The following is a 17,854-nucleotide window of genomic DNA, read 5'->3' as shown; positions in this document are numbered from 1 at the left end:
ACAGCATGAGTGGGTCTATTGTTTGTTAAGAGACCTTCCCAGTTGAGTTTAACTTGGGCTCAACCTGCTAGGTTTGGCTCTTGTTGTTATTGGTTGTAGCAGCATAAGACTATAAAGACTGGAAACATGGCACATTTGTAGCATGGACTGATGTGGACAGTAATTATAATCTTATAGGATATAAAAAAAACACTTCAGCTATATCATTTAAACAAGTTTATTTGAAAGTAAATCCAGAAATGAGAAACTAAACCCCTTTTAATCCTTCAGTGATCAAGAAACTAATGCCTTGTGTTGAACAAGACATTAGTTTTAAAACTGTTGTATAATAGTTTGGATAATATTTTTTAGAATTTGTGTTTGATTTCTTTGCACTTTGAGTTTGTAGTCAGCAGCTTCAGTGATTAAATATTTAATGTAAAGTCAGGAAAAAAAACCCATTTCTGCTACCGTCCTAGCCATCATAAAGTTAATCTATTTGGTTTCATCAATTCAAATTACGAACATTTGCATTATAAAATGGCTTAAAGACTACAGTACAGTATATAGAGGACGAGACAAAGGCATAACCCCGTCTCAACACCCTGTAAATGGTCCTGAATTATGAGCTGATGTAACCCTTAAAGCCAGCCAGCATACAGATGGCCTTCTCTTTGAAAAAAAAAAAAGTGGACACAGTCACTTTCTTTCTTTCTGTATCTCCATTTTCAAAATGGTCAACATGAGACCCATCCAATTTTCCAGATGACAGAATGAGATCTTTGTCACACTTTGTTTTATCTCCAAATTCAGAATATTCTGGGTAAAGTAATGAAAAAATATACAGGGCTGGTCTACATTAAGAAGCTGACCTTCGATTTATTGTTCTATATATATACATATATGACAAAATGAATTGTGAGAATTACAATGACCAAAAAGTTGTATTAAAAAAAATTGTATAACTGGTGTTTTCATGCGCCAACCATTGAGAATAAAATGAAACTTTTCTCCTGCACCCATCATGCTTCTTAATCTACTCCTGAGCCTGTAAGCATTTAAGTTGAAAAATGAAATGGATGGATAAATTGAACACAGGGGCAGGTTTCGGGGCCACTTAAGACCAATCTGGGGTGCCATTTAAATATGGTTCAGTCGCTCACAGGAAAGAGACGGAGCAAGAGTAAGAGGGATAGCCCTAATATATGAAGAAAGATGTAGAGACCCCAAGGTGAGCGATAAGTGTGTCCACGTGTTTGGCACACTGCAAACCAAAGCAAACAATCAGACAGTGGAGAGGTTTGCATGTCAGACAGAGGTACAGACATGCTGTAAGAAATCCCAGAGAGACGTTAGTATGTTCAGAAAGAACAGATGGGGAGGTTGGCATGCAGCCAGGTATCAATAGGAGGGAACTGGGGGCAGAAACCCAGAAGGCAGGTAGGGAAGGTTGACAACTACACATGTGAAATGGTTGATCTAACCCTTGTACCCAATTCATAACATGCTTAACTGAGACAACTGATGATACTTTAGACATCACTTTCATAACCAAAGAATAGCTCCACAAAAAAAGCACAGTGAGGACGGGGATTATTTATATCGCACAAATGTTAAGTGTAAATGGACACGGTTAGGCAATGCTTGCCACAACCTCTTGCCAAAACCAATATTGTTCCGGGAGACGGAGCTCCCGGGCTGGAAAGAGAGCGAGAATAAGACCCACTCCTATATCAACCCCTTCGTCCTCTGTTTGGTAACAGCACCATCTCCACAGTACTCTTTAATTAGTTTGTGGTTTTACGGCACGAGGGCCCTGCCGTTCCGTTGTTTATGGGGAGCAGCTTCTTTGCTATGCCTACCTTCATCTCTTCACCTTTGAAAATCTGCTACCATCTAAGACACCTCAGCAGCTGGTCTATGAATTATTCCATCTTTTTTGTATGTCTTTTTTGCGTGCAACTGAATCCAAATTGATTGGGTTTTTTTTTTTTTTTTGTCTTGAATATTGAGAAACTACTGCTAGATGTAAAAGGAGTCTTATGTTCCTTTGGTAAGGGCCACAATGGACTCTATGACATTTTACACCTGCCCTCCGCAAAGAAGGGAGTCGGGAGTTTACACACCTCATAATTCATAAGAGGAACTGGACCATTAAAATGAAATAGTGAGGGAACAGTACAGCACTGTCAGTCTTTTTAGCAAGCTATTTTTGGCCATCCTGCACTAGTATGCCAGTATGCGGTTGAACATAACCAGGAAATGACAACATCCATAATTCACAAGGCTTGAATCTGAGGTAAAGGAGTCTAATGCTAAGTTTAGAGGTGGTCAACACAGCTCTTTTGGTTATTTCAGAGCTACATTTTGAAAGAATCACGTTACATTAAGGGCTCACTGCCATGTTGAGGGCAACAAGTAGTCCAATGGACATGTCCGGCTCAAAGCGGTAATCTACAAAGAAAAGCATGGCCTATAACAACTACTTTTTGGTTCAATGGCATCATCCAACTGGCCAATAAGTAAAATACAAGTGTGGTGTATTTTCCCAACGCTTCATATGTTTTGGACATGCAAAATGAAAGGGGGGAGACCAGCTGTAAATTGTAGAGGACAATCTAAGCGCTTCACATATGAGGTAATGAATATAAAGATATTGGCAAAGATGTGAAGACAAAGCAGACGGGAGAACAAGGAAGGGATCATTTTTGTAAATTAGCATGGTGAGGTAACATATATTAATTCTTTCACTGTTTTATATGGGATATTTCATAATAAATTCTACCTGTTTGTTGATATTGGTATTGAAGCTGCATCAAATAAAAGCTGACTTTCTATGTTTTCTGAAGGTTGCAAAAAAAGCAAAGACGATGTTCATGTAGATTAATGTTGTTTGAGGTTGTGTGGTCCACAAAATGTACCCACGGCAGCATGTTTTCCACCTCTATGGCTTTAGGCCAGCCAAAGTTCAATATCTATGAAATAGACGGATATTTGACATATTTTAGTAATATTTAGCTGTTTGTACACGCTAAAATCTTTGTGATTTGGAGACTGTGTATCTTGGAGATCTCGTAAAGAGCTTTTTAGGTCAGCTGCTCAACGCTGCCACTGATATTAAGTCAAAATCTTAGAAGGAACAGCTGCAGGCTTTCTTTTAGAGACAGATGTGCATTTTTGATTTGACTCATGAGCAGCTTTCTAAATGCTGGCTGAATTTTACATTGGAAGTCCATGAGGAAAGGCATGTCAGCAGAAAAAGAGGACAATTGTTTGGCATTCTTATCGGCTATTTAATTATCTCCACTGAGGATCAATTGTAGATGGGTGGTGTTTGTGGGTTTGTCTGTTTGCTTTGTTGTTTTTCTGTAAGCAAGGTTATTTGGTAAATTAATAATTGCTCTAATGAACACACTTGGGGAGGCACAGCACGGCTGATGGAATTTACAAGACATTGTTAATATGGTTCATCATCAGCATCCAGAACTGTATTTTATTACACATTTATTACATATTAGATAAGAACAACCACATGAGCTCAACCAGATGTCAAAGTATACTTTGGATCCAAGCAATAATCATGCGGCCTAAAAGGGTCAAACTGTCATGTGACTATGGAGATAATGGGAAAACAGCTGCCTTTGGTGAAAGTCTGCTCTAATTTAAAATTAAATTGGTTAGCAGTGGCACCATAAATTTTACAACAGTAGTAATTACTCTATTTTCCACCGTATGAGTGTGAACCTTTTTTGCCAGTTTTGATCCTAAACAAGGAATGAAGACATTTTCTAATTGCTTGTGCTGCTCTCATACTACGGAAGACGTAATATGGTCAACGTCTTCAGGATGAACTAAATCACAGATTAAATAAGAGATTCTGAAGAAAATCCGCCCATGTTCTCCCGCTGATATGTTCTCATTAACATTGCTGTCATGCTCTGGCATCAAAACATTGATAAATGTGCGGTAGAATGCATGTATCATGAGGCCTTAATCACATTTTAAGGTCTAGAGTTTGTTCATGAAGTCATCACGAGTTTCTCTGAGATGTGGAAAGGTGAGTCTGGTGAGAAACTATAAGACTGACTGAGGGACTGAAACATGGAGCAGACAAGGCAATACGTAAGCAGGGTACATTCAGACAGAACATTTCTTCAGATGACAGATGAAGGAGTGTAACTAAAGCAGACTTCAGTGGTGGCCCAGCGTACACATGAGTCTTCTCATTCTGGTTAGTCAGTCACTATTCCTCCCTGTGCATTTCAACTGGTTTATTATGGCCTATCACAGTAGATGATATATGCTTACATGATCGTCGACTAGAATTCCTCTGTAGCAGGAGAGTCGCAGCAGGTCGTTGCAGTGCGAATCTCCTAGAAAAAGAGAAAAAGGAGAAAATACAGAATGAAACCATCAGTTTTCATGGTCTCACAGGGAATAATAAACACTCTGCTATGCTAGAGAATCAAATTTTCAGCATCCACCAGTTTCTTTCAGTCAGCTGAGGGTGATGAAAGAAAAGAGATGAAGCAGTGATGAGGTGACAGCAACACACTTTCTATTGACAAAACTTAAGGGTTACATGTGAATTTTTACGAAATGTTCTCTTTGACTTTCCTCCCTCTTTGTGTGTGTGTGTGTGTGTGTGTGTGTGTGTGTGTGTGTGTGTGCGTGCGTGCGTGTGTGTGTGTCTGTCCATTTTTCCTCCTTGGTGCTCTCAGAAGGTGCCAAGAAACTGCCCCGGCCTCATGAGCTCTGTGTTGCACATCAAGTGCGGCCGTCCGAGTGCACACTGATGTGCGATTTTCCATCCACTTGCCGTCCAAAGTGGATCAGTACCAGCACTATCATTTTCTGTCATTACTCATTTCAGGCCAGACATTGTGCGGAAATCCAGACAATTTTGGCAGTGTGAAGCAATAAAAAAAAAAAAATAGAGAAAATTGTGAGAGAAAGAGAGTGAAACTTCTGTGACTGTGACAGCAGTAAAGACAATTGAGCCAGTCTTGTTAAGAGGCAATAGTAGACAAGAGAGGCAGATCTAGCAGGGGTCATTTCTTACCTCTCTTGGAACTGTTTAGATGGGATTAGGCCAGCACGAGGACTGGATTCTCCCTCGTGTTTGGCCTGCCACCAGGTTGCATCATCTTGGCTCACAATCTGAAGGATTGAGCCATTCTTGAAGGCCAGTCCAGCCTCCTTACATGGGATGGCTTTATCATTCTTAGGATTGTAGTCGAAAAGCGCCTTCATAAACACCTGGACAGAGGGGTGGAAGGGAAAACAAAGAGCTGAATTGAGGGCACAACAGGAAAAAGCAACGGTTCACTTTCAAATTACCTTTCCCTTCGTTGAGAGAAGAACAGACTCTAAAGGAAAACCATGCCAGCAAACACAGAAGGTGCTTCACCAATGCTCAGGATGATTATTCTCAAAAGATCATTGCAATCAGAGGTTGGAACCTGCAAATGCAGGCCAAGATAGTCTCCCTATGCTGTTCCATCAACACTAAGGATGGACTAAGCCCTGTCACCATCTTTCAAGCGTGGTGATGCTTAACATCTCCGGAGTCAATGATTGCAGTTGGAAGCGCACTGTTCCACCCACTGATGAATTCTAAACACAAACTAATATCAGGAATCTTTCCACATTAAGGAACAAACCAATGTAGAAAAAAAAATTGTGTTCTTTCTTTAAAGACGTGCTCTAATTTGCTTTGGCAGAAGGGGATGGGACACACCTCATCAACACAAAAGTGTTTGGAGCTTATAGTGGAAAAATCACTGACATCTTTTCCTGTTGTGGGAGGCAAGCTGTAAGCTAGAGCACCTTGCTGTGTCTTCACTCCAAACTGAGCTCTGTCATGATGAGTTAACACTCCTAAGACACCTCAGTAAATGTGGAAAGAGAAAAAAAGAGAATGAAAGTGTGCACAAGCGCATCAGACAGAAAAAGGGAGAGGGAGAGAGAAATTTAATTTTTTATGTGCCGTTGATTTAAAGAGTCCTCGTAAAGAGCTATGTACAAAAATTATGTTTCAGACAGAGGTGTTTTGTTTGAGTCATAGTAGTCTCTCCTACACTACAGAATCCATCTACACACAAGGATCACTTGGTTTTTTTCCCCCTTTTTCTCATTTCTTTGTTTTTCTGCATTAAAAAAGCCTGTGCATTTACATTTTCACTGAGTGGCTAAATGCCACTAGAATCCTTTGTCAACCAGATGGATTTAAACCATTACACAATGAAGGAGGATGCAAGTCTCTCATCTTGCCCTGTACACGCGTGCAGTGTGAGTTGCATTGTGAACAATGATAAAATGCTTCTGACCAAGAAGCATAAGATCGGCAGGCGGATCCAGCCTGTCTGCTACTGATAAATGAGCTTGTGAGAAATGGTGTATCAACACCCCAGTGGGTGAAAATGATGATTTCCTGGTTGGAATGACAGTGAAACAACCTTTACAATAAATAGCTGCAAGCTACTGTCTGCTGGTGCTGTCCACATGAAAGAAGATAAATTTGCGACATGTGGTTACTGTAGGTATCAAACCTGTGCTACGTCAAATCTCAGCTTTGTCTTTAGAATTGATCCGTTTCAGCAACTGCTGAGTACCAAAAAGCTGGTGAATATTGTCTGTTCCAGCAGAGCTATACAAGGTCAGACAAAATATTCAATTGAGACACACTTGGTATCAATCTATGGATATGAATCTGACAAAATTGTGGTAGAAAACCCACATTGTGGCCTACAAACAGCATCCCAGTATGATTTTGTCAGTTTATTAGTAGAAACTTTATCAAAGACAAGATAATAAAGACCAACCTTAGGTTCCTTGGATGGAGCATCCTCCTTGGAACCGGGGATAACTTTAAAGGTAATAGCTCCTTGTGATTGGGCCTGCATGTGAAGACAAGACAAAAACAGTGATTTATCTACAAATGGTGGAAACACCAGTCATTTGTCATGCAAATATTTTACAAAGCACTAATCCAACGTAGGTCTCATAATACAAAGTGCTCTTTGATTTTTCAGTAATGGACAAGTTCATAGGAGTGGATGTCTCTGCTTAGAAAGAATAGTGAGTGTGTGTGTGTAATGAAGTGAGTCGGTGATCGAACAAGGATTGTTGGCAGAGATCATGCATCAGACTTTTGTGTCTAAGAAAGTCTCCAGAGTTTAAGCGGCTTTCTTTCTCATCCAGTTCCCCCCCTTAAAGAATTCACGCCACCTGGATAAATTAGGGAAGCTTTTTGCTGTCACAAAGACAGAATGTTATTGTGGACTATAGCAGAAATACAAATACAGGAGAAAATACTGGGCAGCACAGAGGAAGAGAAGGGATAGAATGAACCCACACAAAACAGATGCTTACCAGAATACGAATGATTTCTTCTGGTTTCTTGTCATCCACAGGAATTCCATTGACTTCCTTCAGCTCATCTCCCACATGAATTAGTCCTACCACATATAGAGTTTACAAGTCACTGTGGAATTCTGTATGTTAATGTTCTAACATAACTGGACCACTGTGTAAAAGTCCAGTGCTCAAAGAACCTGGGGATGTGTATACAAGTATACAGTATACAAGATTAATCTGAACTATTTATCATCCAAATATGGGGAAATTTAGCTTTCAAATTCACTGTGGCAAAAGATTGGACAGAATAGGCACTAAACCAAATAGAAAATGTGGGCAACAAGCACCACATTTTTTGTTTTTCTGCATTAAAAAAACACTTAAATTCATTTCCACAATGTACAAAAGGTCAATTAATGACATAGGCACCTGTAGAGTTACGTGCAAAGTGAAATAAACATCAGGAAGCTGGTGTCTACTTCTTTTGATGTCTCATCGATGCAAGGACCAGATCATGTGCTTGTCTTTCTTCCGCTCATTGCAGAGGGCCAGTGTACCCTCCGTGGGTACTATGAGTACTACGAGTAGCCTTACTACTTTTACATTCTATAAGAATTATAACTGTCTTTCATGCTTGAATTCACACTGCAGACTCATCTACAGATATATTGGCACTTTTAAATGAATATACATGTGTATAAAGCTGGAACTGACCACTTCTGTCCGCTGCCCCTCCTTTCATGATCCTGGCCACGAGAATGGCTCCTGTGCGATCATCCTGCCGTATTGTTGCTCCCTACAAAGTAATCAAAGAGTTCACTACGAATAAAAAAGCAGTGAACACATTGTTATAGTACCCCAAAATACAGTAAGAAACAGCTTTTAAAAATTGCAGCTCATCCCTTTACAATAATCTAGCTGATATTCCCATGAAATCCAAAGTTTTTTTCTGCTGAAAAGAAAGAGAAAACAAAAAACCTTTCTGATCAGGCTAAATGTTGCTTTATTTCAGCTCTGTTCGTCTATTGTTGACCTGGTGAGTGCAAACTCTCCACAGCCATACGTGGAGTCAATGTGGTTAGGGAGTAATTTTCTTGTTTGCCCTTCTCAGACAGGACCCAAGTACTTCTGGCTACCACCATTGATGGGAAGCAAAGGGAGATATATATATTTAAGAAAAAAAAACAGATCCTCAAAGAGTAAAAGAGACTCTGGTTTGTGCCACTTTTCTATTGCCATTAGCATGTCATCTTGGCTGTTTCATGACCTATTCACAACTAATGGTTTTCCTCCTAGTTAATGGTTTCCTCAAGGTTTTTGGGGTGTGGGAAGGAAAACAGGAAAGGACATCATGATAGGACAGTGTTACAGTCTACAAAGAGCTGTCCCAATAGAATAATTGGGATAATTACAGATAATTGAGATTTTGCAGTAGGAGAAGAGTCACTGGAGCAGGTCAGTAAGAGGGGAAGGCACTGTCAGTCCTCAGTGTCAGGGTCACATATAAGCCTCATTGTGACTTAAAGCAGCAGTATGTGATGCAATGGCATCTAGACAGACTTAATGGTCGTTTGTATGTGTGGGTCTAACAGAATACAGAGCTGCTGGCTAATAGATGGGCTCTTACAGACAATAGGGGGAGATAGAAAGTATGCAGGGAATCCCACAGGAGTATTCAGACATGAGGCCATTAACTTTCTCTCTTTACTTTTTCTCTCATAGTCTCTGTTTTTGAGCTGGCTTCAGGCCAGTGGTCTGATGGATGTTTTTATTGTGTCCCATGAGGTCACTGGTGGCTGGAGGCAGTCTAAAGGCTAACTAAACAGCTAAAGGAAGCCTTGAACTCAAAGTCTGAAACGAAAATAGGCTGTCTGCACAACCTCCACAGACATACGCTACACGCATGAAAATCTCTGGAATCTACTCACATATGGTGTGTCAATATAAATCGTGTTTTGACACATATGTCTTAAATCACATGTTGAAACCGTGATGCCAGAAACACCACTTTTACGACTTTTATTGCAAGTGGCAATCGTGATTATAGAGCTGCACATTTAGCATGCAAACACAACCAGACAGGGTCGTGAACCCAGATCTTACAAAAGCAAGGAGACCATTTAATGCCTATTCAAACCAGTTTTCATTATGTGTCTCTGCACCAATAAACGAGATAAGGTAACATTGAGCTAATTTGCCTATGTACATTGTCTTTCTCCGTGCCAATCACTATCTCCTATGGGTTACTTAAAACGGCACTCATTTTAAAAGTTTTATGCTCACCTGACCCACTGTTCTTCAATATAATGGGTTTCATAGGCCGGTGAAGCCAGAAGTAAGGGAGCTGGGAATTTATTAAGGGAGGGAGAGCCTCCTCTCATAATCTGGCCAACCTTAGTCTGAACTCATCCCCGGTACGGTAGCCAAATGAGCTCTGCCTGATAAGAAAAGCTGAGTGAGGCCAAAATGCTCCAGTGGCAACACAGGCGAGGTACAGAGGAGGGTAAGTGGAAGACCAGAGGAGGAGAGTCAGAGCTGACAAGCTGACTGGGAGGGAGGTGAATACGGACAGAGACAGTGGGTGAGAGAGCTTAGGTTGGGCTTCAAGGAAAGATTGGGTAAGAGTGACTTAGGATGAATAGCAAGAAAATAATACAATTAAATATGATGAGAGACTGACGACTGATGAGAGGGAGCAAGAAAGGTTTAAAAATGATAGCAACAAAGATCCATCATATGACAAATATTCTTTTTAAGCTTCTGCCTATCATGGGCTTTTCCAATGCCAAAAAAGAAATCAGTATTGCTTTATCTGCTTTTTGAGTCTGCTTTTCCTGGCCAGTTCTAGGGCAACCTGTTAGGATTTTAGAGATGCTTGCTTCAGCTTTACAGTAACATTTTGAGATGTACCACTTAACCACACTTCTGTTGTCTGGGATCATAGAAACATTAGTATAAGATGTAAGACAGCAAAAAATACCTAAGAATATATCTGAAAAAAAAACAAACAAACTTTTGAATTGGTACAATTTCACATATTCATATTTTACTTTGTCTTTAATAAGCTCTGTAAGATCACATACGTGTTTCCTCAATTCTTGACCTTGCTGAGTGTACCACATTTCACCCTCCACCTCATTACGGTCTACAGTAAGCCTTGATTGTGTCAAAACTGCACGGGTACATCAGCCGCTCCTGGAGGCCCAGCACATGCCTTGGAAGCAGTGAGAGGCGGCTGGAATGAGGACGACGAACCCGGCCTCCTGAACTAAGCATCACCTCCCTCAGAGCCTTGATACCCTATGGGTGCTATCATCAGCATTCAGCCAAGCGTGGCCACTGATGAGGAGTCCCTGCTCTGTTAAACTAATATATAAACAGTCAGGCTAGAACCTAAATAAGCTCCAATGTGTGTGTGTGTGTGCGCGCATGTGTGTGTGTGTGTGTACATAAGGAAGAAACACGGTAAGTAAAACCCTGAAGCACCAATTTAAGCTTCCTGGTGTTACAGCTAAGCATTAGCACGAAGTTTAAACTGAGCCTTAAACTTACTGGCACATGGAAGCCATTTCAGACTTTTCCTTAAGCATGGAAACATTGCAGGAAGTCTTCTAAATGTCAAAGTCTGTCAAAGCACATACACGCATGAATGACAGCATGTGTAGGTGTGTTTTAGTGAGCATGCAAGCGTGTCTGTGAGTGTATTTCTATGAGAATGCAGTCCTGGGTGACTACCTGAAGTTACGCCAAACAGGCCTGAGAGAAACCTCAAAAGACTAAATGATTGATGCTGGACAGTCACTAAGCCTGATGAATGGGCTACGCTATGTTAGTAATTAGAGACAAGGCGCCACTTAACCATTGGTCAAGTAACTTCACTACACTATTTGAATGGAAAAGGATAGCGTAGTGGGCACACAAGATGCTGAAAACATTTTTCTGTCTCTGCGGGACTGATTCTCTCTTCCTGCTGTTGACCATTTCTGCAGTTTGTGCCTCAAGCGAGTATAAAAAGACACAAAAGGACAAGTTACTCCAGAAATTAAACACTAAAGCACAGGATGTACCAAAAATTATAGTCAAAAACAAAAGGGGGGGTCCGTCTTGGATTGATGAAGACCTTCTAACTGTTGTCAATTAGTCATCAGTAAGGCGATCCGAGGCCTCCACTCCTCATGTGATCAATTCCATATGCAGCTGCTACTCCCAGTTTTATTTCCCCATTTCTAACACATAAATGCCTCTGATTATTATTATTGGGCTCGCCAAGAGACAACAGTTTAGCCCGTGCAGTGAGATGAATACGACTTGAGCAGCACTCGTCCATGTCAAGCCATAAACCCTCGAGCATGCACTGGAGCACCCATGCTAACGTGGCAGACACATTAAGTATGTGATGACAAATGCCTCACACCTCATCCAGTGAGAAGAAATGAGATTAGGGATTGATTTTTGGATTGGCTTGATGTTTGAAACTATTTGTACGTTAGAGGGAACAGAATGGAAGCAGAATTGTCCAAAAAACTGTCAATGTACAGCAGTGCCATGAAACGTCTGGAGATAAGAGGAGTAGGACAAACTAAATGTTGGATGTCGAGTTAGTCTGCCTGGTATTGGCCACAGTGAGTTTCTTGCAAGCCAAGGGCCAATTACAGTGCCCTCTTGCTGATGGTTTGGATGGAGGGCTGAATGACTGGATGGCTGGATGACATGATGGAAGCTGGACGACTTGTGCGTAGCTTGTATGGATGATGAAAAAGCTGGCTAGTTGTCTTGGCCTGGCTCATCTCACGTCTCAGCGTCTAGGAAAGGCTATGTGTGGTCTGTTTCGCAAGTGGCATAGTGGAAAACGATGGATACTAGAATGTCTTACCTTACCCGTGGCCACAATTAGAGTCGCAACTCCTAAGCCGCTAGGGAAAACAAGCACCGTGCTACATTTCGAAAACACAGTCCTCCGTCCGTAACGAGCACTCAAAACATCACCCTGTGAACCAATCGAGCGCTGCAGCTTTTGACAAACATTATTTCTCCCTCTAAATTGAGAGTGACAAGAGAAAACAAACGGGGGTTGCCCGGGCATGCAGGCCCATGTGTTTTGACATGATGTCACTTAACAGCAAAAGTGTAACAATGACAATAAACTACTGCTGACTGCTGTGTTGACTGCTCTGTTTAGAGGTATAAAGTTAGTGGAAACACATGCTAGCATTCTTCACACCAGATGTTGACCATGGAAAAACCAAATACAAAGAAGGAATGAGCCTCCAGGACATTAAAATACAATTACCTCCAATCATATCTGGTGTTGAGGTGTGTCATTTCATCTTACCTCACCGTGATGGCATAGAGCCCTCCACACATAACACACGACTTTTCAAAACAGTCTAGCATATTTATGGCTTCTGACATACTTTCTTGAATGCCACAAAATCCAGTGCTTCTCAGAAAGAGTAAAATCATGTAATGCTGGTATATTCAGTCATGATCAGAAAATCCATCGACTGTTATGTGCACCTATAAAGAATAATACAAGATCGTAAAGAATTAGCAGGTGCTCAGATGAAAACCCGCATTGTTCCTGCAAAATCGGAGAAGAAAGAGGAGTGGAAGCTACCCAGTGATCTCTGTAAAACAATTTTTCTCACTGATGCAACAGAGCTGATGCGGCTTGCCAATCCCTGGCCTGCTGCGTGCCTTTCCACCTGTTTTATTGTACTGTATGACTCGTGATTGCAACTAATAAAAGCTACTAGTCTCCCCCAGCCCACAGGCTCTGGTTTCCCTTTTTATTTCCTTAACCCTGATCTTGACCCGCCAGTCGTAATTAACAAGCAAACTGAGAAAAGGGAAAATTGCAGGTCATTATTATGATAATTACAGTGACCAGGAGCGATTCCAGGAGAAGCTGCCAGGTAATGCATTGCAGAGGCCCCCGTGATGGAGCAACTTACTTTCATTTGTCTTCCTCTTACCCTCATGTCTTTACCTCCGCTGCCTCTTTAAACCTTAATGTTAGTCATTACCTGGTTGCTATGAAAACACACTTAGCAGCCCACCTCCACGCTTCAGACAGGTGATGTTGACATAGGTTGTGTGAACCAGATTGCACAGATAGCTCATAAAATGTGTGTACTTGTTTCCATACTGTCGGTTATGACTCACGATGTAGCCTGAGTGGAATAGTCGTCTTCTTGCTACGAGCTGGACAGTGCCAGCTATTTAGTCATTGTGTACTGTATGTGTGTGTTGTCTGAGAGCCCTGCATGAGCTGTATGAGCTCACACAAAGACACAATTGTGTCACAGAGGGAGATGTATCACTGCTCTGGGATTGTTTAGGGTTTTCCCTGTCGTTATCCCAAGTAAAGAAAACAGCACTTTCACATGTCACTTCTCATTTCCAAAGCGGGCTGGGTAGCAGGGCCGCCGCGGAGCACACGGCCCGACGTGCAACAATGGCCGCATTCAGTCTCTGGCTTTCGGAATTCTAAGCGGAAAAGAGCAGGAGCGCCGGGATGCATTTCCATGTTTATGATTACACATGATGGGAGGAAGACGTTTTATTTAAGAGGGCCATGAGATTAGGATCTGGGAATGCCTCAGATGTGGCTTTGGAAGCCTCGTGTGTTTTCACATTCACAACTCAACACGCTGCAAGGGTGGCGTAACAGCTGCTGGAGTGTTGTGTGAGTCCAGGCGTACAAACAAGAAATATTCTGTTATTTTTATTGCCTTGATTTTTTTATTTTTTTTTATTTGCTTTTGATGATTTTCTGGATTAGCTATTATGTAAAACAGAAACAAATCAAAAACTTTATCTGAATAGAAATGTGTGTGCTTAAATAAACAAACAAACAGACAACCATTCAAAAATATAAAATCTTAGACAGTGATGTATGTGTTGTATGAATCAACAAAATGACAGATTGTGTCAACACCAGCCGTGTTCTCCACCTGTCCATGTTTTACAGCATGGTGCTCCATCTTCCTTTGCTATGCTCCCAAGAGGCTGTGGCCTAATCCATCAAATGAAAGATGTATTGCTTTTAAAGCACATGTGTCTATCGGTAAAACACTAACATGTGTGCTGTCTGCTCTAATCACATTAGCTGCTCCATTAATTTCCAGGCAGTGTCATTATTTTCTCCTTGCTTTCCATCCAGTGATGTAAACAGACAACAGTCACAAAACTAACGCAAAACACACACACACACGCGCGTTTTGATCTCTTCCTTTCCAAACTGTCTCGTTCAAGAAATTCAATATTTTACACATCAGTCAATGAAACCATTGTGTAAATCAGTGTTTGTAGACATCTGTACCACCACAGTTTATTCACGGAATAAAATGAATGTTGTTATTCCACTGAGATGGACACTGACTGTAACTATCTGAATGTCTTTGCTTCCAGACAAATAAAAAGAGAGCCCTGACTGTCCTCTTTGTGTCATAGAGGAAGCCCAAATGCCACAGATGAGAAAAGCATGGCATGTCAACCTGCCAATAGCTCATACCAGCGACTGCCATTCATGGAAAATGAAAGACGTCACAAACCAAATCGATCACAGGACTTTCCTGTCTCGTCGCAATTATCAAGTTCCTGATTATGCGGAGAACATCTGCCGACATCAATCATGCAGCTGGAACTCTTACAATGATAATAATGTTGGACATGTCATTTTCATTTGTATGCGCAGCAACTTCAATAGCTCTGAAGCTGTGGGTCTGTAACGAGACGTCAAGCCAAATTCACAGAGATTCAGGCTGACTGGTGGCCAGGCATAGTAGTGGTATAGCTGTATTGATTGGTGCTAGCCGATGCCAGACAGGATACTGCGCAGACATTGCCAACTGGATGGCACGGACACTGCACTCTACAGTTTCCATTTCATTGTACTGAAAGACACCCAGTCATAATGGGAAAACCAATCTTGTTTGTGGTGCAACACAGAGCACAGGGAAAAATGGAAAAGGAGAGGCAGGGGAGTGATAAAGCCTGAAAATGATTCTGGTACATTCCTGGTAGCAGGGATTTTATGTCTGCTAATGAGGCATAACTTGGGAGAAAGGAACTGAGAGAGATGGCATGGGTGGTGTTCCAGTTCTGTATGGGTACAGAGAAAGCTGCAAGAATAACAAGAGGGTATAGCTATTCTAAAGCCATAACTACTGAACAAGATGTGTCCACATGCACATCAGGAATGGGAGAAAGGTTGAAAAACCATGAAATGCATCACAACTAAAAAAACGTTATAAAGGCAATAATGGCTTTAGATCTTCTCAAATAAAATAAGTGGAAATAAGAATTAAAATACATAATAATGAGCAGAGCAAAAACCAGAAAACAGAAGCTCCGTGAGGAGAAGGAGACAGACTCGGAGAGACAGAGACGGCTTCCTAGTGCCAGAGTAAGAAAGAAATGAATGACACTGTGACAACGATGAGCGCTGGCACCAACTGAGTGGCACCCAGAAAGATCACATTATGAATGAAACGAATAGAGAATGAGGAGAACAGATTTGACCGCAGCTTTTCAGCCTCAAATGTTCTCACATCATAGTGATGGTCACCCTGAGAGCTCACCCTCCTACAGGCATCAGACTTTTGCTCCTTAATGTATTTTGCATGTGCGGAGATTTGGATTTTCCAGAATGCTTTTGGATCAAGCTTTGGCTCCTCCATGGCAAAGAACTGTGACGTAAATCTTTTAAAGCAGTAATTCAAACAGTGATTACAAAGACTGCAATATTACTGCACTAGAAGCAAGAAAAGATATTTAGTGATTAAACATTTCATGAAATAAAATTAAAGTTTTTTTAAATTTAGACTCAGACCAAAAGTGCTGTTAAACCTTATCAAAAGAAAAAGAATGACAACATGGAAGGTAAATGGTAAAATGTATTAGACATTACATATTATAGATAGATATTGTAAAGCTGTGTGTTCAGACGTATTCTATGAAATTGAAGGTTACAGTCTCTGTTCTTGAAAGGAAAATCAGATTTCTGATTACAAGGATTCCTTCCTCTTACTTTTATCCTTTTGTTTGTTTTCAACATTTGAAAAAAGATATTCCACATATGACAGGTTAGAGTGTTCATTCATTCATATTCATGTACCGCCGCTGTATCCGCCATAGCGGGTCACGGGGAGCTGGAGCCTATCCCAGCTGGCATAGGGCGTGAGGTGGGGGACACTCCGGGCACAACGCCAGTGCACCGCGGACAGGTTAGAGTATCTGATTTAATTCCATCGTAAATTAATTGCACAGCATATATCATCATTATGTCGTGGTGTTTGTTGTTTGTTTTCTTTTTGAGTTTCATAAACCCACTTTAAGAGTTGCTGTTTTTTATTACAAATTTTCGAGAAAATACGATTTTTTTATTTTTTATCATGGATTAATCCCCTGAGTGAAATAAGTGGATGAAAAAAACTTTGGCAAAATGAGGCATACGTATATTGTCATCACTGCAACATTTCCCCCCCATTCTGTTAGGATACAATGTATATGACAAAGTCAGTTTCAGGGGATTAATTCTTCAGTTATCACAAGACAGAGAAGTTATGACTAAACGTGAAGATGCAGACATAGAGTCCTTCACTGAGGGCTCTGAGGTCTGAGGGCTCTAATCGTCTAAGACTATTGAAACCCTTCTCTTTGTTCCCCCAGTGCAAATCTATACCCATAACAAATTACATTTCTGAGCTTGCTAAAAGCCAAAATAGCACCACCATTGTTTTCTTTCATGGACACACAGAAAACCCTGTGGCCGGCAGTTAAATCCTGCTCTTGTCCACACAACGGACAAGCCTTAATTAGAACCGCAGGAGATTATGGGCAGCAGTTGTGCCTTTGGGTCCCATGAGAGGGCAGCTTACAAGAGAAAAAAAATTCTCCACAACAATGCGTTGAATTTCTTTACTGCAACGTGTAAGACGTCATTGTATATTTTTATTTAGCGGTCAAAATGGTGGCTGTTGCTCTTATACGAATTAATCAAGAAAATTCCTTTTATAAATAAAGTACATAGTAGAAAGCATGCTGGATGTATTCATGGCAGGCTTTTATAATATAAATCTGTTTTTGAAGATTGGAATGCATCGTATCTTAGCATGTAAACATAACTAAATACTCTGGAAGAAAAAGTTCCAAATGAAACAGTGCTTGTGGTGCTACTGAAATATAAAAATAATACTGTGTTCAGTGAGAAGGTTATTGGGAATTGTATTCAGAAAATTTACCTATTGATGAGCTTAACTCTGGAGGTTCAGAAACATCCGTTTATATCCACTCACCTACACATACTGTATAATTATAACTCACAAAAACTAGTGTGCACCATTAAGCTCTAAACTAAGACACTGCAACAAAAACATGCTAAATTTATTAAAACCTTAAAAACTTTACGATAATGCACCAGCTGCAGAAAAAAACACGAATTAAGTCATGTAATGGAACAACATTGGCTGGATGATGAAGCTGACCGGGTCAGGTGTAAATCACCTTTGAG

At 40.8% G+C, this 17,854-nt stretch overlaps 1 protein-coding gene across 4 annotated transcripts in view; it reads right to left on the bottom strand.

Moving 5' to 3' along the window:
- The window catches only part of mpp7a (MAGUK p55 scaffold protein 7a), a 112,160-nt gene that overhangs the window by 27,737 nt on the left and 66,569 nt on the right, over window positions 1–17,854 (bottom strand). For all 4 annotated transcript variants that reach the window (XM_068304073.1, XM_068304072.1, XM_068304074.1 and 1 more), the window contains 5 exons: window positions 8,053–8,134; window positions 7,354–7,439; window positions 6,804–6,878; window positions 5,042–5,238; window positions 4,288–4,352 (listed from right to left, as the gene is read on the bottom strand). In XM_068304073.1, coding sequence (XP_068160174.1) covers window positions 4,288–4,352; window positions 5,042–5,238; window positions 6,804–6,878; window positions 7,354–7,439; window positions 8,053–8,134 — 505 coding nt within the window. The remainder of the gene's footprint in view (window positions 1–4,287; window positions 4,353–5,041; window positions 5,239–6,803; window positions 6,879–7,353; window positions 7,440–8,052; window positions 8,135–17,854) is intronic.

Source organism: Antennarius striatus, chromosome 20 (genome assembly GCF_040054535.1).
Source record: "Antennarius striatus isolate MH-2024 chromosome 20, ASM4005453v1, whole genome shotgun sequence".
Classification (NCBI taxonomy): Eukaryota; Metazoa; Chordata; class Actinopteri; order Lophiiformes; family Antennariidae; genus Antennarius; species Antennarius striatus.
The sequence above is the reverse complement of the archived record's forward strand: the minus strand, read 5'-3'. Positions and strand labels throughout refer to the sequence as shown.